The sequence below is a fragment of the Larus michahellis genome, chromosome 4 (assembly GCF_964199755.1).
Source record: "Larus michahellis chromosome 4, bLarMic1.1, whole genome shotgun sequence".
In the NCBI taxonomy this organism is placed as follows: domain Eukaryota; kingdom Metazoa; phylum Chordata; class Aves; order Charadriiformes; family Laridae; genus Larus; species Larus michahellis.
The window spans coordinates 3,945,596-3,972,421 of NC_133899.1; the positions used below are offsets into that span (position 1 = coordinate 3,945,596).

At 46.6% G+C, this 26,826-nt stretch overlaps 1 protein-coding gene across 4 annotated transcripts in view; it reads right to left on the reverse strand.

Moving 5' to 3' along the window:
* Window positions 1-490: 490 nt before the first annotated feature.
* Window positions 491-26,826, reverse strand: part of CRISPLD2 (cysteine rich secretory protein LCCL domain containing 2) — a 32,622-nt gene continuing 6,286 nt past the window's right edge. For 3 of the 4 annotated variants that reach the window (XM_074582797.1, XM_074582798.1, XM_074582800.1), the window contains exons 3-14: window positions 22,228-22,346; window positions 19,433-19,565; window positions 19,192-19,307; window positions 17,133-17,233; window positions 15,412-15,570; window positions 14,489-14,549; window positions 13,797-13,863; window positions 12,693-12,823; window positions 12,481-12,524; window positions 11,516-11,588; window positions 10,732-10,807; window positions 5,649-6,052 (exon numbers count right to left, since the gene is read on the reverse strand). In XM_074582797.1, the coding sequence (XP_074438898.1) occupies window positions 5,801-6,052; window positions 10,732-10,807; window positions 11,516-11,588; window positions 12,481-12,524; window positions 12,693-12,823; window positions 13,797-13,863; window positions 14,489-14,549; window positions 15,412-15,570; window positions 17,133-17,233; window positions 19,192-19,307; window positions 19,433-19,565; window positions 22,228-22,346 (1,332 nt within the window). In that variant the 3' untranslated portion in view covers window positions 5,649-5,800. Of the gene's footprint in view, window positions 3,845-5,648; window positions 6,053-10,731; window positions 10,808-11,515; window positions 11,589-12,480; window positions 12,525-12,692; window positions 12,824-13,796; window positions 13,864-14,488; window positions 14,550-15,411; window positions 15,571-17,132; window positions 17,234-19,191; window positions 19,308-19,432; window positions 19,566-22,227; window positions 22,347-26,826 lie in introns of those variants that run through there. The other variant, XM_074582801.1, reaches the window with a different exon arrangement.

Genomic DNA, 26,826 nt, shown 5'->3' on the forward strand with positions numbered 1-26,826 from the left:
AAAATCCCCACCTCTGTATACTTTTCCCTTCAAAAAAATAAGGGTATGTTTAACAGCAGCCTGCTGAGGCGGGGAGGAGTTCATCTCGATTGCATTTTGCAGCGCTACTTCATTAAACACTATTTCCAACTCATTAATCTACTTCAGCCCTTGTATTGCAGGGACTTAAAGACAGGCACTGATTTTCCCGTACTCTCAGGACGTTCCAGGAAAGGATACCTCTTAATCTTGAGGGGGTAAAGGTTGACTTTTAATGCCTGGGTACTGGGCAGTTTTATTTGTTTGTCTGTGGAACAGACTCTGCACATCCCGATCTCGCTTGGGCTCTCCGGGGGCTAATCCAGTCCCCGGGAGTAATCCCAAATAGCTCTTCTAAATTCGACCCCAGCTCTGGCTGAGCATTTAAGACAACGGAAGCACTCATTCTGGGAAGGTTTTATTTCACAAATAATTCAGAAATCAAAAGAAAATGGAAGGGGGGGAAAAAAAATGATATTTTACAATTCTGTATTTAGAAAAAAAAAATTCTAGTTTATAAACAAACGCACGGCCCCTTGAAAAACATGCAAAGGCACACAAAAATTTACAAGAAACTTTTATACATAGGAAGTAAAATACATCATTTTTCATAGAAAAAAAAAAAAAGCAACTCTATGAACTGGCCCTAAATATTTAGACTGCACCACCGACCAGCTGGAGACTCCGCAAGCAGCTGTTGGCTGAACGTCTTGAAATGATGAAATCAATGGAGCCCGCAGACCCCACAGCACCACCACGCTGGTTGTGTCTTCTGGAGATTTGGCTACGCTGAGCCAGATGGTCTGCAATGGCAGCGTCTGCGCTGGCAGTCTTGGTTTCAAAAATAAATTTATTGGAAAAGAACCACCAGGCAGCATCAGCTTTGCCAGGGGTTTAACCAGACGCTTCAGCAAGGCTACACCCGGGTGCTTCGAGTCGGCACGTGCTTACTAATCTGCTGAGCTGAGGTCTAAGGAGGAACGTATCTGGTGATATAAAGGTATGCTGCATCTTTAAGCTGCATTGAAATATGTCGGGCTGAGAAATGTTTTGGTATCAGAAATAAAATCCGTAAATATTTGGCTAAGAACTGGTACTGTCCCACCTATATATGAATAGCTAGCACACATGATTGCAAGTAATTGATATATCATGACTGCCTTGGAGGACCTGATCGCACCTAATTCTGGTGGAGGTATGTTTAAATTAATAGCACCCAGGACCTCGAATAATATTTGTGTAGTAAAGTCACAATTTCTCTTTTGTACAACAAATATAAAAATAAACAGATACAGACTTAAATTAACATCGGTTTCTAAAAATCCAAACCAGTTGGCTGAAGATAAAAATATGCAATTGTAACTTGAATTAAGCATTTTAGGATATTTCTGTTGGAATAACAATTCTTCCCTCACCCCCTTTTCATCAGGTAGTTGCATCCCAAGCTGTTAGGATTTTTATGTGCTCACGATAATCCCCATGACTTTTCTCCAAGAGCCCTCACGTTCCTTTCCATCATTTTACAATATACGTTAATTGTCACGGACAGCATATTCGAGGTGGGATCCTACGCTAGGCATCGAGGCGTTACGTCCTCTTGCAGTACCCATACCTGGTTGCATCTCTTGCACTTTCCAATTCAATCAATAGCACTGTGGCCCATGATGGTCATAGATTCATGCCGCAGTATTTAACGGGCGTGAACCAGACCACGTATAGCATAATTATTCACAGTGGGCAGAAACAGGGAAGCCTTATCTCACTGCCAAGGTCTCAAACATTTCCAACCAGCAGCTTTTCTAAGACTTGTTTTTGACATCAATTTACCTAGTAAGAAAAAAAACATTCTGTTTCCCTATCTAAAGCAAATACTGTACACCTTGGAAGACAACACTATATAAACAACGACGACACATAGAGTCATTTCTCTCTCTCCACCCCAAAGGTAGGTTTGCTGTGCAGCACTTTTGGAGACCACGCAAAGCAGCTCCAATTTCATATTTTACAAAAAGGTCTCTTTACAAATTCAGATTTCACAGAGAAAGAAACCCCAACGGTGAGACAAACTGAATGCTAATGTAATTTCTGTGCTGATTCCCTGGTGTTTACAGAATTAAAGAAGTGCTTAATCATATGAACGTTTTTGTCTGTGCTTTGAAACAGCTTGAAGAGATGGCTTTTATATCTGTCTAGATTAAACCAAACACAGCCTGAGCGTAAGAGCAGCTATGAGACATCTGCCAAACAGAGGGAAATAATTTCCCATTTGTTATACAATATTACAACCAAGTTATTGATCAGAAAGACTCTGCATTTCCAAGAACCGAAAATTAAAGTTTACATGGCCTTCCCATGAGTAATGACGTTAACTGGATGTGTGTGCATCAAAAGACAGTCGGGTTTGTGTTTAGACCAATTCAAAAAATTCCTTTCCAAAACAAAGCAGAGAATACCCTCCTGCCTTAAAGAGCTGGTCATGCTAGGCTCTTCTCTTGGCTTTGAAATGCATTTGGATTCATGTCGAGACATAAATAATAAAACATTTAACGATATCGTTACAATACCAATGGGTTTTGCAAAATGAACCCTCCTGGATATCAAGTGCTCACGGGTACCGCATTTACACTGAAAGCTGGCATCTGTTGGTGTCACAAATTGAACAGGAAAAAATTCTTCTACCCCAATTTATGCCATATCTTTAAAGTCTCAGAACTGCACACACCACAAAGAGCTTCACGAAGGTGAAGTGAACACGCTTCCTACGGATGCAACCATTCCTAGCAGAAATAAGATTAACTTTATCACTACTTAACTACTACAGATAAAACAACCAGCACTGCTGTATAAAACAATACACTGCATTTAACTGAAATTTTATTTGAAATGGCGTGTAGTATAGGATGAGATGTGCCAGCACAGGAGCCCCGATTCACTGACTTCTCATAGGTTGCCAGACTTGCAAAATACCTGCGAGTGTTTGACCAGCAAACACTAAACCTGCCGTTTTGATCATCTGGTGGCCTCATTTTCTGCAGCGAGGATCTCTGCCACCATTTCACGCCCTACTCCAGTCCCCGAAAAACCTTGACGTCTGGCCGACAAGAAGGTCCTCTCCCCAAACATGACACCCTCGTGCAACGTAGCCTGGCGCGATGCCCCAGCAGCCTTACACAGCAGTGCTGATGCACGCCACCTCATCGGGAAACGACCAAATTTTCTCTTCTTTTGCACAGAAAAACATCAAACATACGCAAAACCACTCTATCAAAGCCCAGCCTCTCCCCGAAAGATGCAACTTTTCGAACAGTTTCTCATTTCAAATGGTCCAGCGCCTGGACAGTCTCTCACTTCTGAGTCCACTCAGCCGTGCACGTCCTCAACGCCCATCGCAATAGATGCTTCACACCCTAAAGATGCCACCCAGGGCCAGGCCGAGATCCCTACGTCTGCTGTACATTGAGCCACCGCCGTTCTGTGTAGCACACCTCTCTCGTTAATTAGAAAGTTACAACAGTTTATCATTGCTGAATGCCCCTAGAGAAACAAAAACATGAAACGAAAAGATACAACGCTGAACGGGTGCGATGAGATGCGAACAGCTGAGTCAGAACCTGGTGTCTTTTTTTTTTTTTTTTTCCTTTTCTTTTTTTAATTCCCTGAAAGAGATCGGCAAGGAGGGTACGGTCAGAGCTGATGCCATCAGAGGAGCCTTCCTGTCTCTGGAGATCAACAGAGCGCTCTCCCAAAGAAACCTGCACTTTCCCTGGGAAGTTACTGCTTCACAGCGAAAATTCGGAACGCGTTTCCATCTGAAGGATTCTTCAAGCTGGACAAAAAAAGAAAAAAAAAAAAAAAGAAAAAGGAAAATAGTGATGAAATGAATGAGATGCAAGCACCGCAGGACCCACGGTGTGACAGCCCCACAGGCAGCTCCCAGGTTCTTTGGGGTGCCCTGCTTCACCGCGCTGGCTCCGTGCTGACGTGGCCCGAGCAGGAGAAAGATAAAGGATGAAAAAGAAGAGACGCAAATCCACGAGTTCACCTCTGGTTTATGTTTTCAACCCCAATCTACAGTGCTAACAGCAACAAAAGGAGCTGGGAAGCAACAGCCTCTCTCACAGTGCTAGCTTTTATCCAAGGAACACTGTGCTCCCTTATGCTGGGCTTCGGGCATGAAGAGGAACGCGCTTTCCTAAAAACAGTTGTCAAATAGGCTGGCAGGTTCCCAGGGCCTGTCTGGCCCATCTCCTGCTGCTGGCAATGGGAGTATCCAGATGGGCTCACATTAAGTGACAATAAATACATATATCCATTTTCAATCTGCAGAGGCGTCCCCAACAGCTCTGGCTCCGAGCTGCTGGGGGTGGTTGTGTGCGCGGGGGGCAAGGGGTTGTTTCTGTTCCCAGCCCTTATTTTCTTCAGTCCTGCTGACCTACAAAACCCCGGGAAAATGCAAAATTTCATATTCCCGCAAAATAAACCTTGCAGCAGGTGTAAAGAGTCATAAATCTTAAAGGTGACCTTTTCCCGTACCTGTTTGGGTACGTATTTTTACCAAAGGTTATTTCCAGCGTCCTAAAGGGTAAGGTTTTCACCTTGATCTTTGAAAAGCTATTTCACTGTCCAGCAGATCCCGCAGCACGAAGGTGCTACTTCTTGCTGAGTGTAAATAACGCTTTCCAAACCTTCGCGCTCATGCCTGCTGCGAGAACGTCTTTGGTTTCCCTCACCCCCTAGACCAGCACCTGGTGCTCGTATTGCGTGTCACTGCTAGCCGTAGAGTTTATTCTTAGCTAGGGCAGAGGCCGCCATCCAAGTAAAAAGTTGTCCGGTAGTATAAGAGGTAAGTGAAAGCCAGACAGAGACAGAAGAAAACTCATACAAACAGGAGGTCTGTCACCTAAAACCAATGAACCGAATTGCAAATGACACAACCACGAAATACGGACCATGCTAGATCTATACTAAAGAAGCTCATATTTAATGCCTCTAGCTTTCCTGTCTTAGCGTATTTTTATTTTCTGAGATGCTCTACAGCATTCTGGGATATCCATTATTAGAATAAAAATAGCAAACTTCTTTGGGTTTCTTAAGGTAATTATAAAAGAGGATCTACATAGAGCAGACGGAACCATGTCAGTACTGAGCAAACCTCCCCCACAATAGTGGGAAATTCTGCGTTTGCAAAGATAACTCTGAGGAATCAGCACCATCGCACCAATATCTGGAAAAATACATCACAGGCTGAAACAGAGGTTTCAAATTAGAAAAGACTCAATGGGGTGCAGCTCCGTCAGTGCGATCATCCGGAGGTGCAGGGGTTTGGAAGCACTGATTTGCAACTGCTCGCTGAAACCAGCAAGGTTGGCCCAAAAGAAACTACACAAAAACTACAAGGATGGCAAATCCATCTTCAAAAACTGTTTGATCATCTCTCAAGAGGTTATTGTACTCGTGATTCTTTCAGAGAGAACAGAGGAAATTAGTTAACAAACACAAATGCCTCCCACGCCCCGGAACTGAATGGAAATCCCAGTTCTAAGCCTCAAAGCATGACCTGGGCCGAGAGCTGCGGAAATACCTGTGCTTATCTTTTAATGTGTTAAAAGCACACAACAAAAGGTATTAATATCAACTTGTACCGTAATAAAATAAAACAAGGCTTAACAGTATTTCATCCCTTTCACACCAATCTGAAAGCAGCTACTCACTTGCGGAAGGCAAGAGCAGGACAACACGCTCTATTTGTTTGGGTCTCAAAATCCACAGCGACACTGTTAAGTCACATATTTCCAACCCACCAGCCTCTCCGGCTGATACCTGCTGACTTTGACATACCGCTGAACACACAGTCGAGAACAAGAGGAAAGTACAAAGAAAAAAAGAAAAAAAAAACCCACCTCTCAGACTGGACTCCGTTCTTTAAGGAGCCAACATAACTTTTCTTCTTTTCCACAGGCATCACGTCCACAAAACCACCTCTTTCATCCGGAATGACCCCTGCGTGCACTGCAGTTTTGCAGATACTGGAGCTCTGAAAAATAGTTAATTATTTTGACTTGCAAACGGTGTATATTTTATACCTGCAGATTTACCATCTCTGTAAGCGTCAAGGAGAACCAGAAAATAAAGTATAAAATAAAGTGAAAAAGCTATGAAACTATTCTGCCCCTCTTATGGAAAGACTAGGGATGAATGGTGTCACGGGACAGATCTTGTAGGTCTGTCATAAGCTCCGGCTGTAAGAAGATCCACCACCACGGCAGAGGACAAGCAGCTTTTCCACCACTCCCATCTACGGCGGAGCTGCGCCTGGGACATCATCCAGGTCCAAAGCTGAATCGAGGACAACTTTCCAGCCGGTGCCTCCCGGGTCTGCACCAGAGAAACCGCTGCGGTGAAACTCTTTGCTAGTGACCAGCTGCCTCAGCAAAGTTTATTCACCCAGTTGCTTGGAAAGCAGACGCTTTTCCTGCATTAAGGTAAATGGCCACCAGTTACCCAGGACGGTTCACATCCTTCTTTCTAGGAAAACCAGCAGGACTGCACTCCTTGAGTGGTGTAGGGTTTGGGCAGGCATGACCCCATAAGACGACAGCGAGTACGGAGGGAGATTAACAATTCTGAAAAGACTCAAGCTTTTCTAGGGCACATCGTGCTGTCACCCTGCTCTCCAAGATGTGCAGAGTCAGAAGAGCTGGAGGAACACAAAACACTAACAACTGATGACTAAGCTCCTAAAGCATCCAGAAAAGCGAGCAAAAGCAGAGGAGGCTCAGGCGTAGTATAAACTTGGCCATCGAGCCTCTAGAGGATTTACATACAGCAAGCTGGAACGACAAAAAGCAAAAGCCAGCTACGCGCGGGGAACCGCAGCAGGTGAAAAGCCCAACCCCACAAACTCCCCGATCGCTAAAAATCAAAGCGCCACAAAACCGGTGCCAAGGGCAAACGTTCCCATCGCGTACGTACGATACGGATCGTGCTGTTTCATTCTCGCAGCCATATATGGCAGGTTTGCCTTGTCCCCTATATATTTATCGCTTTGGATGGCCTATCTCTTGGCAGCTCTCTGAGTTTCGAGTGCCAATTTGGTATTTTGCTTCTATATATGGTCACGGGAGCAAGGGAACGCTGCGTTTGGAAGATATGCTGCGAATTCGCCCTAGTATGCGGTGGGAAATCTGTAAATCTAAAATTGGCTCATAAAATTAAACTGTCCTGAATCAATTTGCAACAGTCTCCACTGGGAGACATCCTAAACGATGTTCTTTCCAAGGCACTCCTATTTTTTTTTTCCCAGGACTTGCTGTACTGCCACTTACTCAGAAGCTTTGACCAACAGGCTTTTTATTGCCTTACCCCAAACCTCCCCTTATCACTCTGTTGGATTCTGGCCCTCTCATATCCCAGGCCGGGCTTCTCTTTGATGAATTGATGACAGAGCTTTTGGAAGATGAGACATTAAAAGATGAAAGGCCTTCTCCTCAAATTCAGACGTAGGACAGCCGTATGGACAGCACAACAGCTTTCCAGGGTGTAGCCCCTGGGGATGCTCCGGGAGCATTTCCTGACGAAGTGGACTCTGAAGCACACACCATAAAATGACAATGCTTTTTTTTTTATAGTGGGCCATCAGCAATAGTCCGTGACTATGAGTTTAATCACCCATAATTTCCCCATTAGTGTGACCAGTTTAATCACTAAGTTCCTGCCTCCTGAGAGCTGAGCCACCCAAGTTGGTTTCCTCTGGTGATACAAGCCTGCCTCGTTATATAGGTGATCTGTCCTCCTCCGACTAATTACTGCACAACTGCAGATAAAAGACCTTATTCTCAAGAGCAGAACACTGTTTTCTCTCCTAGCTCGACGGGGCTCCTGAGCAGGGATGGGGACAGGTTTCCTTTGCAGCGTCTGTCACGCCAGGAGCCAGGCAGAGCGACAAATGGCAGTGCCTTGTGAAATTTAAAAGCTCTTTTACAGCCTCGATAACGACCCCCAGGCGATCACACAGCTCCAGCGTCACCCCAGAACTGGTTCTGTCCACGGCAGCCGGAGCCGAGTTCTGTTTCCCCGGGCACAGTCGTGCGATCATAGAAATTTTTTTTTAATTTTTCCTCCAATGCGCCGCCAGGGAAAAGAGGCAACGAATTGTCTGTTGCCCACTGCTAATTTCAGCACCGGAAGGATGCTGGGTACGTTCCCCCCTGCGTCCCCACGTATTTCTTCCATCTGCACACCCTGCGTGCAGGCAGCAAGGCTGCTCTCACCACAAAGTAATGCTTTTCAGTGGAAAGACCCGGGACTTGGGCATGAACTCTTCCCGGAGCATATTTTCTTGCATTTCATTCATTTACCCCAAATTTTAAGAGTCTTCTATGTCCCTGTGCCACTGTCTTACTAATTTCACCATGAACAGTTGCCTGCACCGCTTCTTAAGGCAAAGGCTGCCAACGTGTCTTTCTGCTTTAAGCCACCAGGAATACCCAGGAGATAATCTTACAAACACGCAATCCGAGATAATTTTATAATGATGAGTTAAAAAAAACAAAAAAAAAAACAAAAAACAACAAACGATCAGAATGCATTTAAAGTTGGTAAAAATTCCTTAACTCCCACCAAGATAGCGGCGCCTATGCCACCTGGATAAAAATCAGACTTATCTCACAAAAATTGCCCGTTCTTCACGTCACAGCTTTGCTCTTCACGCCTTCCTGGGACCGTGTGAATGTGAATGCTATCTCGGGCCAAAAGCACAGTGAATCAGGTCCAGTTGCACAGGCTAGCCAGGCATTTTTGTCGTTACAGCTTGGGCTATCGACTCCTTACCTGCCAGAGCGTTTAGCAAATGGAATTTTTGAGGGAGGTGCTAAAAGGCCAGAGGGCGCCTCGCGGGGAGGGCGGAGTGGAAACAGGGCAAAATGCTTCATTTTCTTTTAGATAACTTATTTAAGAAGACACAGCCGGGGCAGAAGTCCCCCCAGGGCTGTGACTCTAGACGTGAAGCCGAAGAGCCCTCCCAGAAGGCTAGCACTTGTCTCATCCAACTTATTGCCTGCTTTAATTATCCCTCGGCCGCGGGGTTAAATCACAGCATCCCCTCCTGGAGAGCATCCTGCACGCCCCGAGCTCCCTGGGAAAAGCCTTTGCCCAAACTTTCCCTGCACAGCATGCGTGTTTCTCCTGTCAGCTTTCCAGCCGGAGCACTTCTCAGCATCAATACCTCTCTATCCCTCTGCAGCATGTTCCACAGCCGCCTCAAACTCCTTTTTCCCAGCTGGCTTCACCTGCTTTGCTACCAATTCTCGTAAAAAACCTAAATTATTCCCTTGTTACGCCCACACCACCCAATTAGTACAGTAGTCCAGAAAAAGGTTAACCGAACCCTCTAGGAAGTGGCCAAATACTTTTTCTTTTCCTCTTTTATTTTTCTCCCAAATCACAGTCCATGCCCCCGTTTTATGAAACAACGCCCAGGGGGTAGGGTAGGAAATGGAGCTTGCGATTCATTAAAGGACACTAATCCTTTTGCGTCAGTACAAATCGGGAAACAATGCCAGCCCGGGATGCTGGTCCTCGCCTAATACCCTTGTAATCGCAGGCCCCGTTCGGGGGTAATCTGAGGTAGTTTTGTCCTCAGTAAAACAGAGGAAATTATTTCCCATTTCCTGCAGGTCGGAGCACGCAGAGAGGCAGGTACCGCGGGGTGGCAGCTGCCTGATGGATTTGCGTGTGAGCTAGCCCAGGCTAACCTGTTTGCGCAGCCCTACCTTTGAAATAATGGATCTCAAGTAAAATAAAAAAAAATAGGGTTGGTTGGTTGGGTTTTTTTTTTTTTTTTAAAATCGCTTTCGAAATTGCTTGCCCCTAAGTTTTTGAATGATTTCTGCAGGATGGTTTTTTTCTCGGGAGTCTGGCAAAGCTTCACGCTGACCCCCAAGCTGGGGGTCCACGACCTGCCGACTGCTTCCCCCCAGGCCTTCAAAAAAGCACGTTCCTACAGGCTGCGCAGCAGCCAGGGAGCTGGCGTTTCTAAAACACAACCTCCGGCGTTGCGGGGGGCAGGGAGGGGGGAAGGGAAGAAAAAAAAAAAAAAAAAAAAGAGGCACCCGCAAATGGAAAAACGTTGAAACCCAGTTTTTAGAGGCCTAATATTAAGAGATTTCAAAAAAATTACTCTTTGCTTAGTTTTAGCATCAAGTCTCTGCTCATCCCAGAGAGCAGAGTTTAGAAAAACAAACCAGTAAAACCAACCCGGATGCTTTCGTTCCACTGCTCTGCGCCGCATCCCGACTGCTCAAAAACGCTGTCGGCTCCCAGAAAGAAGAGAACAGGGGAAGGGGAAGAAGGTCTATTTTTGCCAATATTTAGTGTGATAGTATGTAATAAAAGCCCTTTGGTGCTCATCCGTAGAGCCCAAATCACTTTGCAAAGGCGGACAAGCGCTACGGCACAGAGGGGCTAAGTGACATGCCCGAGTCCGTAAGAATAAATCAGTGCCGGAGAGTGGAAGGGCTCCCCAAGCCCATTGACCCCCAACTTTGAGTCGTAGCTGTTGGTGCTACTTCCTCCTTCATCCCCATCTACCCCATCCCCACATCGCGACGAACAGGGAGGGGTTCGACTCTTTTCCCTAAATCGCAGAGCATGACCCCGGCTCTGCGATACAGACGTCGTGGTACAGGGGGTCGGCGGGGAAAGGACCATACTCACATCTGCATAAACGTTTGTGCCGAACACCGGTGCCCAGTACGACGGCTCGTCTTTACAGTGGGCTGGACAATAAATCCTAGAAAACAATTTATTCATATTTATTCCCTATATCAAGGCTCAACAGGAAAGCAAGCTGCATTCTTGGGAGATTTCAAGTGCCTGCATCTGGTCTGCAGGTGGCAACAGTGAATTTAATTATTTGTTCCCCTCAGATGACATTTGGTAGTTACTGCAGAACTGCAAATAGCGGGGTTTGGGCCGGTAAAAGAGGGATCGGTCTTTCATGACATTTTCAAAGGGCAGTACCTATATTTTTGCGCGACGGTATGCACGTAATCGTTTGCACGTGTCTGTGCCCCCCTGCCCTGCCACGACCTACACCCGCACAAAGCAGTTTTCTAGAACAAACTTCTTCCGTATTTTAAGGTGGAAAGGGAAAGCGCATCCAAAAACCAGCAGGTGCAGGGGAACCAAGGCAGAGTGTGAAGCTGCAGGCCCATACCTAGGGGTCCGCTGAAACGGCATCAGGTAGCCTCACTTATTACATGTCACTGAAAGGGTCTGAAAACTTAACGTGAATTTTCTATCGCGGTGCCAAGAAAAGCACGGTGGCGGGAGGAAAGGTGCCATTCCCAGCCCCCTCCTCCAGTTCATCCGGTACAATCAGCTCCGTTCCCGCTCGCCCTCGGATCTGGGGACCTCAGCGTCCCGGCATCCTCCATCCTCAGCGCGGAGCGGGTTTAAGCAGAACATAAGCGGGCTCCTGCTCGTGGCACGCAGTTACCTTGGGCAATGGGTGGCCGGCTTTTTGAACTGGCACAGCTCCGCCACTGTAGTATAGCAATCCAGCGTCTGTGCTGCGGAAATAAATACGGAAAGGCAAATTACTCGAGCTAATAGCTCAGGCAGCTGCAGAAAACACAAGTCACGGTCACGCAACGCATCGGGTGAGACCCATGTCCAGCTGAGGGCACCAGGAGGAAAGCTCCTCGCTCCTTTGCCAGCGGGACGCGCCCAGGAGAGGGCTGACCGGCAGAATTCCTGCTAGCATGTACAATGTGGCCTTAAAAAAGGTCACAGCTTTCAAAAGAGAAAAGCGGCTGATCCACAAGACGGTGTATTTTTGCTGCAGCTCATGATGTGGAGTCCAAATAACCTGACACCTTTAGTTTCCCCTGAAAGTGGATCTAATCAAAGTGATGATTACATGATGGAGGAGGAGGAATTATTCAAAGACACTCAGAAAAGGTGAATTGTTTAAAAAGTAGAGCTCCTCAGCATTTATTTACACGCTCATCATAAATATGACTCACCGTTATAAACTAACTTCCTATTACAGGTTTCATTATACTATTGCGCTATTATTTAGGTACTTCTTGTTTTTATATGTGCAGTGTTCACGCTAGATTGAGGCTTTCACGCAAGGATGGCTCATCTTCCACCACTTTGTTATCAGCAGCTTGTGACACTGCAGGTGATGTCTGAACCATCGCCAGGACATGCTGCTGGAAAGGCACCATTATCGCCTTTTTCTATACCTCCCCCTCTTACATCCCCATAGAAATGCGAGGCGGTTGATGGTGGAATTGCCCACAGTGGGTGACGGATCACCACTCTAGGGTTTAGCTGTGACACTGAACCATTCGACACGACCACTTAAAATGAAAAAGAGCACTGCAAGGGATGACGTTTTCAAATGTCCCATAAAACTCCAGCAGCAATGGCTTCTTCTCAACTTTTAACACTTACTTGTGACTTTGGAAACCATGAATGCATTTGAAGGCTTACTTTTCCTGCAAAACAAGCAAACAAAAACATTTATTAAAAAAATAAGCAGACTAGAATTACTTGAATCACTACGTCTAAATATAAGCAACGAAGACGACTGAACCTGTATTTCTTTATTGCCTATATTTAAAGCAAATAAGAAAAAAAAAAAAACTTTTTTACGAAGGTCGTACCTAAAAGACTCCACGCCGTTCCGGGTAGACTTCACAAAAGCCGGTGTCCTCCCTTTCCTCGTGATATCAACCAGTCCTCCTTTATTATCCAGGATGCCGTAATGGATTGCAGCACGACAGATGCTTGATGACTGACGAGAGCACAAACACAAATAGCATGTGAAATAAATCTCATTCACAGAGCAACGCTGACCAACCGCTGTGCAAAAAAACGAAGAAGAAATGAAACCACCACCAAAGCGCCAAATGGAAAATAAGCTGAGCACACCCCTTTGGAATCTGGTAGTTAAATCTTACTCTCCCAACACTGCCTTATTCTATTATTATTATTATTATTATTATTATTTTAAGCACTGTCTGGTTGAATGGCGAGCTTTTTTTAAATACATTTAAACGGTACATTTAGATACAATTTAGAAGAAAAGCAGCACTGGAAATTAACGACCAGTATGAAATACTTCCAGTTCTCAAGAAAATATTCAAACCCAAAATATTTCTGCTGAAACCACTTGGAGGAGGCGGCTGTCTGCGATCACAGGAGTTGCAGGGCAGAGATGTACCGCGGGCGACGCAGTCATGCGGGGATGGGGAAAGCAGGCACACTTTTTACGCAAAACCCTTTTTATCTCTTCAACCTCTCTTCACCCCAAAAGTAGTTTTGATGGGAGAACAGTGCCATGCTTTATTTATAAATTATCTTGCTAATTCAAGATCCAGCAAATCAGCCCAAACTATTATTTAGTTACAATGTTTCGTAGTGTTTTTCATATAAAGTTTCTGTTCAGTATGACGGCCGCCCGCACTAAAGAGATCTCCGTAAGAGCCGTCGATTGATCCCCTTCCCTCACTTTCCATGGGTTTCATTGCACGTTAAAGGTATTCATGATAAAATCACGTCTGGAAACACTTTGCCTTTCCAGACTGCTTCTTTTTTCATCACTAACATGAGGAAAATACAGATAATCTTTATTAGCACCCTGTTACAGCACCCCAACCGGAGAATGCGAAAAGCCAAATTACACTAGGATTGTTGGCATTTCCCATTTCTGTTATTACCACTAAGTCCCCACAAATTACATCTATGAGCTATTAAAAGGTACTTACACTCTCATAATAAAATGTTCCAAAGATCTTTCCCTTACTGTACAAGCAGCCAGCTGGGCACAAATACCTAGTGAAGATATATATCTTTGAGGGTGGCGAAAAAACAATTCAAGAAAAACAGACTTTGACTCTATTTCATTTAATAGTCATTCCATTCATTTCACGTAACTCTTCCATTTAAAAACAAGGTTGCAAAATAGCTACTTCTTAAAACAGTTTCTCCACCCTCCTTAAAAGCCCGACCAATATTTAGATTCTGTGGATTTGGTTTTTCTCCAAGTGATAAACTGTCCCGTTCTTTGCAGAAACCTTAACCAGAAGTTCTTGACTGGCTGGGATGGGACAAGCCATGAATTATTGGTCTGGCTTGGACAGCAGTGGAATGCATGAAAAAAGCTCAAAAATGACTCTGCCAAAATTTATTAAACGATTTTGGACACCTGAAACTGTGGGTCATCGTGGCTGAGTAAAATCAACTGAGTCACCTTCTTGCTAGGCTTGGCTGAAGGCTTTGTATTAAGAGAAATTAAGGCTTTTTTTAAAAAAAAAAAAAAAAAAAAAAGATATACCTAGATAGTCACAAAAAATACAAGGTATGGCCTATGTTTATAGCCAGTTTGCAAGAACTGGACAATTTTTAGGCCACTTTTTTTCCCCCCACAGCGCTCCAAAAGGTATCAATAAAACGCTACCTGTTGCATGTTGAGCCTCGGCATTTATCTCTCATCTTGGTTTCACAGGTAACGACTTGTGCTGGGGAGAAAAAAAAAAAAATAGAATCGATAAATATTTTAAAAAGGAAAGAGTCTGCCACAGCCTGCTGTCGAGCTACGGAGGTGAGCAACCACCAGGCATCTTTCCTGGAGGTCTTTGGTGCAGCGAGGTAAAAGCTTATCACAGACCAACCAGCCTGGAGCAGTTCGTGCCTCTATAGCCGTTCACCTGAGACAGGTGTCTTTGGAAATATTAGCAAGGAAGAAACATCTGAGGGCTGAAGGCTTTGATTTACAGCCCGAGGTCTGCAGCCAGAGCTCTCATTCTCCAGTTAATTACAGGCTCTCAAGATGCCAGTAGATAAACTTGAAAAGGATGTGTTGGCTTGCCTCACCTTGTTTTCACAATAAGTCTCTTTTAATTAACAGTGATGAGAAAACAACTGAGGAAGTACTACCAGCTCCGCAAATAACTTCAGAAATCTTCCCAAGCAAGAAATAAAAAGGAAACCAATTTAAAAAAAGGAAAAAAAAAAACAAACAAACAAACTGCAAAGGAGATAACAGCTGAGTGTAGAGTATTTTAACTGGGAAATAAAACCAGTATTTCCTAAATTGATTATGGATCAGGGGACCTTTGGTTCATTGGTACTTCCTTGAGATGGCTTAAAAGAACAAATAACTACTGCAGATTGACATGCAGAAGGCACGAGGGGCTTTTGAAAGCTTCTGGCAGGCTTCTGCCGTAATTAACAGTGAATTTGCACACAGATTACCTCCCCCTTCACTCAAGCATCCTCCCAGTTATTTTTCCCCCAAGCCTCCTCCACCGCTTTCCATACCATCTCCCATAGAGGTACTTCAAAACTTGTAAGAACTGAAAAGGAAAGAGGCTGCCTTACTCATGTAAGATTCCGGCATGACTTTTTTGGGCTTGCTGGGTTTGTTGGGCTTGCTTTCTGGAGGGTAGAACCGCACCGGCGTTTGCTCCGCCACCTGCGAAATCTCCACTTCATTGGTCTCATCCGTCTCGACGACGACTGGATCTTCGTAACGGTAATCTTGTTAGAAGAGGGGATTGAAGATAATTACAGCGTGCTCGCGTTGAGGAGGAAGTCAGGCAGGTTTGCATTTTGAGGGAGGTGATTTGGTTTGACGAGGACCTGCTTTTAAATAGTTGGAAACTCAAAAATGCCCGTTAAAGGCAGCGCAGGGCTATTGCCAGGGCAGGTGCAGCACCAGGAGGGGAGATCTGTTCCTCTCCCGCTCCTCTGCAAAAAAGTGGCATTTAGAGCATCTTACATAAAGGTTTGAAATGATCCCCACTAATAAGTGTGCTGACGGTTCTTCTTTTTCCCCATACAGTTCTTTCTCTCTGGAGGAAAACACACATTTTCTGAAGGTCGCACAAAAAGAAGACCCTAGTGTTTGGGAATGTGGCTGGAACCTTCTCTCCTCCCACCTGGGTTTGCTTCTCCAAACCACCCCATCAGCATGGCTTCAGCCGATCCTCCGGTAGAACACGGGTCCTGCTACATCAGGTTTATCCCTCGCTTTACCCTTCGATGGAGAACAAGCTGCCTGCTGTTGCAGCCAGGCAGCGGGATTTCGGAAAGGGTGCCAGCAAAATTCATTCCGCTTGGCCCGTCCTACCTGAAACGTTGCACCTCTCTCGTCCTCGGCGATGAGGAGAAGAATGGTGCAAACAGAGGAATGATGGATGGTGGCTCCAAGAGGGCTTTCTACCACCGAGGCATCCCCTTCCCTCTCCTGCACCCCGGGGACCTCCCCCGGACCCGCGACCCCAGGCTAAAGACGATAAATGCGATGATGCAGCAAAATAAGCCTCCGTTTTGGGCAAGTCTCCAGGGAACCTGCCTGTTTCTAAGCGCCCAGTTCTCCGTGAAGCAAAACACAAGGAAGGAGGAAAATGCCCTCAATGCGTGACCCCAGAAAATCCCGCGTGCCGGGGGACAGCACTGCTCCACTGGAGCTTTCGGCGCTAATAATTTTTTTTAATTCTATTGACCTCTATTCCGGGAAAACTCCACAGGTCAGGAAAAACCGTCCGCGATCCCCTCCTCTCCTCCAAGAGACACGAATCGCTCTATTCATTTTGCAGCCGTGAAAACCAAGGTGGGGAGGAGAGGGAAACGCTCCGTCCCTGGCCCCCGAAGGAGCGGGGGCAGGCGGCCAAGCTCTGCCCACCCACGTCGCCTCTGGTTAAGCGCCGGAGAACATTCCCTTCCCAAACAAACCCCGCGAGGACGGGATGGCTCCTGCCCGCAGCCTGCCAGCGCTCAAAATCCCGCCGGAGCTCCCGAGCCAGACCCGTGTAAAGCTCAGAGCGGCTTCTTCCCCCATCCCAGCGCTCGCTCTCGCTTTCGCCGGGGAAAACGCGCCGAATCCCGGCTGCGGATTTTAAGCACTTCGGGGCTTCTCGCTTTCAGCAGCGACCACCGCTTTTCCCCGCCTGTCGCCATGTCGAAATATTAAGGATGGCTAATTAAAAGGCGCGTAGAGCTGCGGCTGCTTCTAATGAAAAGTTTGCAGGCAGAAGTTTGCCCCAGCCTTTTCCGCCCCCGCGCAGGAGGGTGCCCCAAGCCCCCCCCCCGCCACGTACCTTTATAGCAGAGGTTGTTCTGGCAGCCTCCTCCGTAGCTCGGCGGGCACTCGGAGCAGGGGCGGCCGGTCCTGTACGGGGCTTCTCCGATCCAGTTGCCCCTGCAAGCACAGGAGCAACGCGCACCCCTCAGGCACCCACATACTCACCCAAACCCCCGCGACCACCTGGCACTAAGGGAGTGGGGAAAACAGGTGTTTCTGCTATGCTCATCCTTGGATAAAGGGTTATAAATAGGGAAAAGTCGGCTTGTCCCCACTCTTTCCGTCCCTGTGCTGCCTGCTGTCCTCCAGCGATAGCTCAGGGGCTGCCTGCCTGCTGCCTCCATTTGCCCAACGCTTGCCTTCATCTCTCCTGCTCCTCAGAGCCACAAGTCTCCTCACCATTTTCTGCAACACCCCCAGGCAGCTGCACGAGCCAGGCTGGAGCACAGCTCTTCGCATTTCCAAACTGGTCCATTTTCCATCTGGAACCGTTTCCAAACAGGAAAAAAAGCCACCAGAAATACACGGACCCTCACGCCAGATCATCATCTGGGAACCAGAGCAGCACTTCGCACTCGCCCAACCTGGCCATCCTCAAGTCCCCAGTTTGGCCTCTGAGGCTGCAGAAACATCGTCCTGGCCCTTTGCAGGACGCAAAGACTAAACATCCAGCCCAGGAGAGCCTTGTATGAGAAATGTTCCTCCTCATTTCACCTCCAAGATGATTTTCTTTTTAGGGGTTTACTTAAAAAAATTGCGTGCAATATCGCTTTTACATTAAACTCCAACATAAATACTGTGATCTTATGTAAACAGAAGTAAATCAATGGATTACTGCATTTTCCTCAAGAAACTACCCAGAAACAAAAGTCCCTTTTGGCCCTCTGTCCTGCAAACTTTAGGGGCCGGGAAGGTTGAAGGAGCCGGAGTTCAGCCCTTGGGTTATTGCTCTTTCAGCTGTCTCCACCTATAAGGCTAGATGAGGACAATGCGCGCTGATGCCAGAGAGACAAAGATTAAGTAGAAACTGCAGAAACAGAGTATTTTTCCATCCAGCAGCCCTGAATGGATGACGTGCAAACAGCCCAGCCTGCTGCGGGAGCTCCATGGGAGATGGTGAGATCCCATATGAGGAGGAGGTTATCAAATCCCACAAGCATAACACGTTCCGTAGCTAATGTGGGGAGAGGGGCTTTGACAGAGCCCCCATAGGGCTCTGCCCGGATCCTGCCATGAGCTGCCAGCTCTGTACCCACGTCTTATTTCTCTCCATCTTTCTGCCCCTGTGATCTCCACAAGTCAGATGCTCTCCAAGCCACCCCATTTGAATACAGTGATTTCCCCGTTTCGTTTCGTTGCTAAGATTTAAATCACCAAGGACTTGGAGTGGGAATACTTCTCCCGTTAGCCATTAAAGCAGAAAATATTAATTGCCATTGCCAGGGAGGAAATTCTGCTGGATGCAGTAGTCGAGAAATGTGATTTTCATTTTAAAACTTAATCAAACCAACAAGTTAACTGCATCAGTCAAGATTTAGCTATTTCACTGTTCTTTTTTTTAATCCACGGGGAGCTCATTGGGTCTGGGATTTAACTCTTCACAGCAGGCCCCAGCTGGTTTCGCTTCCACCAGCGACGGCTGCAGGGCTGGCTTTGCACGAAGCAGCGGCATGTTTAAACCAGCAGATTTTGCAGGGGGAAGCGGTGAAAATGTGTCACGATACGGGCCGCCTACCTGGCTGGGGACAGAGGCTGCTGCTGGAGCAGCGCTGAGCGGCGTTAATCACCACCCCATCCCCTCCCACCCTCCAGCCAGCCTCCAGCTCCGTCCTGGCCATCTCCTGCTCCTCCTTCCCGTGGCAGGAACATCAAAGCTCCAGCCTGGCCCCGGCCCCTCATTCAGTTTTCCAGGCAAAGCCTTGAACCAGCCCCGTGCCGCCGTCTAAAGAGAAAATTTAAAGCCACAACCACCAGTCTAGACTGCCTGAAATCTCTTCCCCAGATCCTGGGCTAGTTCAGCAACCTGCCAGTTTTTCGGAAAGCTGGCGAGAGCCCAGCTCATCTATCTGCCTTACTTGGGCGAGTAGTTGCAGACCAGGTAGACGGCGTTCTCCCAGATTTCTCCCCAGACGTTCATCCTCTCGCAGACGTTCACGGCACAGCCGACCTTGTTCGTCGTGGCCCAGACTATCTGCAAGCGCAAGGCAGGTATCAGAAATAAGCAAACCACCCTGCTCTGGGCACAGGTTGCAGTGACAAAGGGGACACCGGGGGGACACTGAGAGCACGGGTACAAAAGCTCTTCATCTCCTTTACCTGGGTGTAGTGTGTGCACATAGAGCCAGAGCATCTCTCCGGGCACCACGGGTTGCACTCATGAGGATACGGGTAGGTGTAATCTTTAACTTCATCGTACCAAGACTGGACATGGAAAGCTGGAGAGCGATACCTGAAGGAGCAAAGACAGTTTAAGTCACAAAGTCCTGGTAGAAAGTTTCCAAACAATACCCATAGCCTGCTGCCACATTGTAAGGTCAGATTTTTTAATATAAGTTTGCTAAGTTTTAATATAAGCTTTTAATATAGTTTGCTAAGTTTTATATAAAAGTTTCTTGAGGCAAGTTCCATTCATTGAGAAGGTGTTACTTGAAGAGCCCAGTAATACGGCCTAATGATCTGGGGGCGGGGGGGGGGAATCTCATTGAAAATGTTAAAGATTGGTTTTTTTCCCCCCAAGATTCACAGCCTGCTCTGACTTTCTGTATTATTTATAGGTTTGACATGCTCTTCAAGTGCCGCTGACCCGAAATGTCCTCCTGACTTTTCCACACAACCACCAAAAAAAACTTCTAGTTTGGCGGAAAGTTGTATTTTTAAAGTAAACAGAAGTTAAGGTTTGCCAAACATCTTAAACCGAAAGCCATCGTGTACCTATTTTACCACCAGGCAACGTGCTAAATCTGGAAGCAGGCTAGCAGTTCATACTGTAAGGCCTTTGAAAGCGAGTGGCCTTTTTCGCACTCACGTCAACACCGAGCGCTGGTGCAGAAGAGCTGGTGCCCTCCACACGTACCCCACCTTTTATTGCAGCAATTTCCCTCTGCACCGAGCCACCGCATAAAGGTGATTCTCCCCCTCTACTCTGCTCTCGTGAGACCCCACCTGGGAGTACTGTGTCCAGCTCTGGAGCCCTCAGCGCAAGAAGGACGTGGACCTGTTGGAGTGGGTCCAGAGGAGGCCACAAAGATGATCCGAGGGCTGGAGGCACCTCTGCTGTGAGGACAGGCTGAGAGAGTTGGGGTTGTTCAGCCTGGAGAAGAGGAGGCTCCGGGGAGACCTTAGAGCCCCTTCCAGTCCCTGAAGGGGGCTACAGGAAAGCTGGAAAGGGACTTTTTACAAGGGCGTGTAGCGATAGGATGAGGGGCAATGGTTTTGAACTACAGCAGGGCAGATTTAGATTAGACATTAGGACAAAGTTCTTTACACTGAGGGTGGTGCAACACTGGCCCAGGTTGCCCAGAGAGGCGGTGGAGGCCCCATCCCTGGAGACGTTCAAGGCCAGGCTGGACGAGGCTCTGAGCGACCTGATCTAGTTGAAGATGTCCCTGCTGGCTGCAGGGGGGTTGGACTAGATGGCCTTTAAAGGTCATCCTCCTTCCAACCCAACACATTCTGTGATTCTATAAACTGCGTGCGCTTTGTGCAAACCGTGCACCAGATGCTGGTAGCACTGATGCTACTTGTGCTGTCGCGGGGCGGAGGGAAAAACGAAGGGTGTTAAAACCGTCTCTAGGAATTCATACACGGTTTGCATGCTACGTACACAGCGAGCAAACAGAGCAGTCTGCAAACTCTGTGTCAGAGCAGAGCCCTGCTTCAAACCCACCGCTTTTTATTGCTTTCAACAGCTCACATGAAGCAAGCGGCCAGAAATACGCATGATATCATTGCCAACTGGAGTTTGTTCTTTCAGCCAGCTCTTCATTAAAAAATCATTCATTACAAGCATTTTAAAAACATTAATCTCATGATGTCTTTAAGTGAATACTTTCCGAATCCAATTTTACAGGAGAGGAAATTGAGGCAATCAAGTTATGGCCCGTACCTGAAAAAACTGAGATAAACCTGATTTCTTTTTCCTCTTGGTGACTGCAAAGGGAGAAAGATTGGATCTACCTCCATCAGTAACCCATGGCCATCTTGAACGCTTGTAGGAGAGCCAAGAACAGCCCAATCTTTTGACTTTGTTTCCAATGGATTAACCACTCTACTTTCCAATCATTATTTAATTCTGCCAACAAAAACGGGCCCGATTTTTATAATCGGGCCAATTTCATACCAGCAAATTTCCATTGCTTTCGACCAAGTTCTACCTGATTTACAACGAGCATAACTGCATTTCCACCCATATGTCCTCCTGAGCATGTACAAAATGTTTGCTGTACAAAGCAGATTTGACCTACAACAGGTTTGATGATAGGGGCTTAACAATAAACAAATTTCACGGTGATGTGGAGAGGCAAATCCATTTGGAAGCCTTAACATCAGCTTTCCTAGCTGGGTTAACAACTCTAGGTTAAAAAACTTCCCCAGGAAGTTGCAAAAGAAATCTGCAAAGCGGTTTCAAGTAAAGAGAAATTTGGAGCTGGATAAATATTTATGGGAAATACAGTAAGAGATAATTAAGTTCTGAACTAGCAGCTGAGTCCAGACTTTGTTCCTGAGAAACCTCAGCTTTCAGACGGTTCTCAGCGTGGTGCTAGAAACACCCCCAAACCAGCAGATTTAGGAGCAAGGGTTGCGGCTTCTGTAGCTGTTCTCTGTAAGGGTAAGAGTGACCTTAAGCACGTTACAGCTGCGTTACCCAGAGATACAGATAAATGGAGTAACCCACATCCGTGTTGGTTTGCTGGGAACAGTCAGCTGAAGGTGGCTGCAGACGTTCTCACTGTAACTAGCTCACCAAAGCAATAGCAATTAATCATCCTCTGCTTTTCTCCTGTCTCCCCAGTGCTCTACTAAGCATCAATTAGGCAACCCTTTCCAACTGGTTCTAAAGGAGGATCCATAAATTGCTCTTTGCAATGAGTGTGTAGCACCCCAACTCTTACCTGCCCCAGTGAACCGCCAAGTTCTGTCCAATTGACCTGATGAGGGCACTCGGCCCGTGGTCCCAGATGCACTGCTGAGCCCAAGCGTGGGCTGATCTTTCCAGCTCATCATCCCAGGTCTTCAGGGGAGAGAAAAGAACAGGTCAGTTCGTCATCTCAAGCTTATTAGATCAAGAGACTCAACCAATGGTAGTTAGTGGAGAAAGACTAAATCACAGCTCACCCCCCAGTGTCTGGCCTGTCCTTGTGAAGCAAGAACATTTTAGTGATGTGCCCTGACTAAAACCAAGTTTATCAAGATGTCCCCCTGCCACGGAAATGCAGGGCACTGAAGGGTCTATTACTTCTCCTGCTTGACGCCATGCTTCTTAGGATGTGCTTTGCATAGGTCAGCAGAAAACACACCTGGGAAGACCTCAAGAACCCATCTGGACTGTCCCCCCTAAAACACAAGATATTCTTGGCAGGTGTTTTTCTAATCTGTTCAAAAAAAAAACAAACAAACAAACAAAAAAAACCCAAAAAAACTCCGAACAAACAAACAAGCAAAAAAACAACCCACACCAAAAACATCAAGGATGGAGATCCCAGAACTTCCTCATGACGCCTATTTCTGAGAACCGCAAGACTTCTAACATGCAGTCAGAGATCTGATGTAGTTGCAGCATGACTTTCCATCCATTGCCCTCAATATCAGGACATTTCCTGCCTTTCCCATCAGGGGACACTCCAACAGTGGACGTGCTCCCTTCACTACCAACAAAGCTGGAGATTTTTGGCCCAGCCTCTTGCGCAAAGGTTGTGGGTCTGAGTCTCCCGGTCCCACCACCCCTTCTCCTTCCCGAATAATTCCTGAGTGCACCGATGGGTCCAGTCAAATCTGACAGAGGTGGCAAAGCCCAGAGCTGTTAAGCTCATATCTCTCTCACTGAAACAGCCATCAGGTTGGAAGTGACAAATCCTGTTTATGTTCCCACTGAGGGAAGGACATTGGTGTGAGATCAGTCTTCATTGAATATCACCCAGCTGTAAGTCAAACAAGAGCTCAAACACGACACAAAGGCCAATAGGAAAGCAGGCTTCGTTGGCTCCATTGCCCAGGAGTGTATTTGTTTTAAAGGCCAGACTTGCTGGACCCAGTAGACAGTGCCCTGAATTCATTGTGTAATTCCTGACAGCTATTCAGAACAGTCCTTAGAGGATAATTCGTTGGGATTAAAATATTACCGCACATTCCTACAAATAAAACCAAAGGGAAGGGAGGTCTTGTAATGTGTCTCCAGCCCATTCACATGCCGGTGCGAGATTACGTCCTCTTTGGACACTTAACGTTACAATCAGCTGGTCCAAGCCCCATCCTCTCCAGAAGAAAAGCGACTCCTGACCTCAAACATATCAAAGGACCCACCAGAGCCCACTTGGAGGACTGGAGGGCATTTAGGCTCTCAAACACATTTAAAAACATCAAGTGCTCATTCTGAGTAAGTATCTGAACGCAGTCTCAGGCAGTAATAACAGGGATGGGGAGGGACCGCATGTCCCTGGCTAAAACGACAGGAAAACGCAATGTCTCCTGGAACTTGGTGTGTCTACACTATCTTCGCAAGGCAAACATGAGCTCATCTAACTGAGCTAACAGCCCAGACCTCCGAGAACAGCTTATCATTAAGCATGCTCAGCAACCCAAATTCCAACAATATCCCAGAGCCGCTCTGAGCTCATTAGCTTGGCTTTGAACTGACCAGTGGCCAAGCAAATTCATGTCAGTCTGCAAAACCCCGTGCGGACGCAGCTCTGACAGAGGGAATAAAACCATTTTCCGTTTCAGCTCTCCAGCTCCTTGAAGGTGTACGGGATCTGACCCACCACGCACACGTTTCCAAACCTCCGTTCAAGCAGACTATTGCAATTGTGCCTAGACACACAGCTTTTTGCGGTCTCCCACTTTCTGCACCAGGCAATGACCAGCCACAATCCGTCTTCCCATCCAACACAAAAGCCACAGAATCTCTCCCAAGACGTTATGCGCTGCGAGTACTTCAGACTTTCTAGCAGAGCATTACTCCCTGCAGCCTCAAAGGCGGAGACGTTCCAGATCTCCTAATTTAATGCAGAGACGTTATGAGCAATAGGCCATTAAATGGAAATTGATGTGAACATATGCGTTACATCTTCCTTTGATGCCTACGGATAAAATAAATGAACTTGGACAAAAGATACTCAACAGGCAATTGGGAATGAGCTACATCTTTGCATGGCTTTGTGCTTGATGAGTAGAGGAGCTCATTTCTGTGGGCGTCAGATTACAAAGCCATCCCATTTAAATTAAAGCAGTTATTTGCCTCTTGCTTCTCAGATGTGAGTGCGGTCGGGAGGCTGGAATTATTTCAGAGCAATAAACATATCCAAAAAAAAAAAAAAAAAAAATAGATTTCAGACTTTCCCAGCTACCTTGCAAGAATTCTTTATGCCAATATTCAAAGCAGTATCTAGGAAGACTACTGAAGCCAGGGGGGCAGTGCACGTCTACGCTCAGTTTCCTTCTCAAGCAGACATTGAGAAGCCTTCGGGCGTGTGCAATTCCAAGAGATTCAGCACATGGACTCTCTTTGTCACTCCTACAAATGTACAATGGCCTTTCAAAGTACAGCACTCACTGTGCATGTTAAGTACACGCAGGGCACACACACTCTATACTACAATTTGTAGGTTTAGGTTCAATGAGAATATACCCCACAAAGAGTCCGCTTACTCAGCCTGACTACTTTGGAAACCTAACGCTAGACACCCGAGTTGCAGTGACCGAGTTACTCTCTCATTTTTATCCCCAGCTCAGACTTTTTGCAATACTGGCAATTTACTTTTTAAAAGTGGCGTGAGAGTCCAGGACTGCCACGTCCTGGCGGAAGCGTGGATACGCTTTGCTAACCCACACAGAAATACCAGCCCATCCTGACGAGGAGAGTCACCGCCCTACGGTTGAGCGGGAAGATAGATACCTCGCACATGAAAACAAACTCTTTCCCTTCCAGCAATCTGTACCGAGAACAATTTCGTTTTATCCAGCTGTCTTTGAGGCCTCCGCAAGAGGAAAGATTTCTGCCTTTCATCACTGCTGAAAGCCATCTGACTAAGCCATCTTAAAGGTCAAGATGTCTTAGGAACTATTATGTCCTTTTTACTCTGGCTTCATTTCCAAGGAGTTTGTTTTGGTCTTGGCGCCCATCCACGCCTGGGACTGCTGTTATAAAGTCCAAACACACAATTAAAGTGTCCATCAAAGCTGTTAGAGGGTTAAGACAATTCTGTATTTGACCAGTTTTGTCAGGGAAATGTACACTGCTCACTCATTTTTCCGGTAACACCAAATACCCGTGCTAGCTTTCAATTAATGATACAAACCCAGCAGCAAAACTGTTTCTTTCTTCATTTCTTCGCTCCACTTTACCTTTATCCCATACATGTATTATTCTTTTGATCTCCAGATAAGTCACGGGACTCACTGTGTTATCACTTTCTTATTGAACAGCCTCCACCAACTAAAGCTCATCCTGTAGTAGGAAAGTATGTCCTTGTTCTGGAATACATCAGCTCCCCTTGCCACTGTAGATCACTCAAATACTTCAGATTTGGAGCTGGGAGAAAGGACTTTCCCAAGGCAGCGTCTGGAGGTGGATGGGCAAGAAGAAGTTCTACCTAACTTATCCCCAAATCAGCAGCACACGTCGCCTGCGACGCTCCACGCCGGCACCGAAGGAAGAGAGAAAAGTTTATCTACGGTACTAAAGACAGACCGTCCTCTTAAACGAGGCCAAATGAGAAATGTCCTATGCAGGACAAAGGATTAAAGTGAAATTCACATTCAGAATATATGCAGCATTTCCAAGTAATATTGGGTAAACACGAATACATGAAAGACTGATTATAGCCTTTCCAAGTAGCACCATCTCATACTCGGCTGCTTTCTTCACAGCATATAAGGCCCTTTCATTTACCCTCCATCGCCCATAAAAACCACTAGAAAAGCACACTGAGCAAAGGCAAACATGAAAGCGTAACCACGCTGCGAGCGTAAACAGCAGCGGGCCGCTGGACAGTCCGCAGCGGCAGCCCTCTCAGATCCTCAAAGCCAACCAAAACACCTCTGCCTTTCTCATGCTTTGTGTTTACTTTCTGGAAATCGATCAAGTCACCTCTGCTCTGGCAGTGCCTCGCCTGCAGGGTAACGCGAGAGCCCGCGGAGAAGGAGAGGTACAGAGCGCCGGTTCTTAGAAAGGCGGGCGATTTCTGACAAAAGCGGCATGAAAGGCCGGCGGTGTGAAGGCTCACGGGGACCAGCTGATGGGCAGTTGTCCTTCCTTACTGTCCTCGGCTCTCCCTTTTCTTTTCCTTTTCCCCACAGTCACAAAAGGCCGGGTTTTCCATTTGCAGCACTCGTTTCAGCGCAGCTGGCAAACAATTTTATATTACATTTGGTGTACTATTTCTTTTACCCTTTTAAACACGGCCTTAACAAATCGTTAATCGCTTAATCTGTCAGCAGGAGCGCGCAGTTGAAGTCGGGCTAGTTTTGGTCATAACTATATTTGCACATTGGGA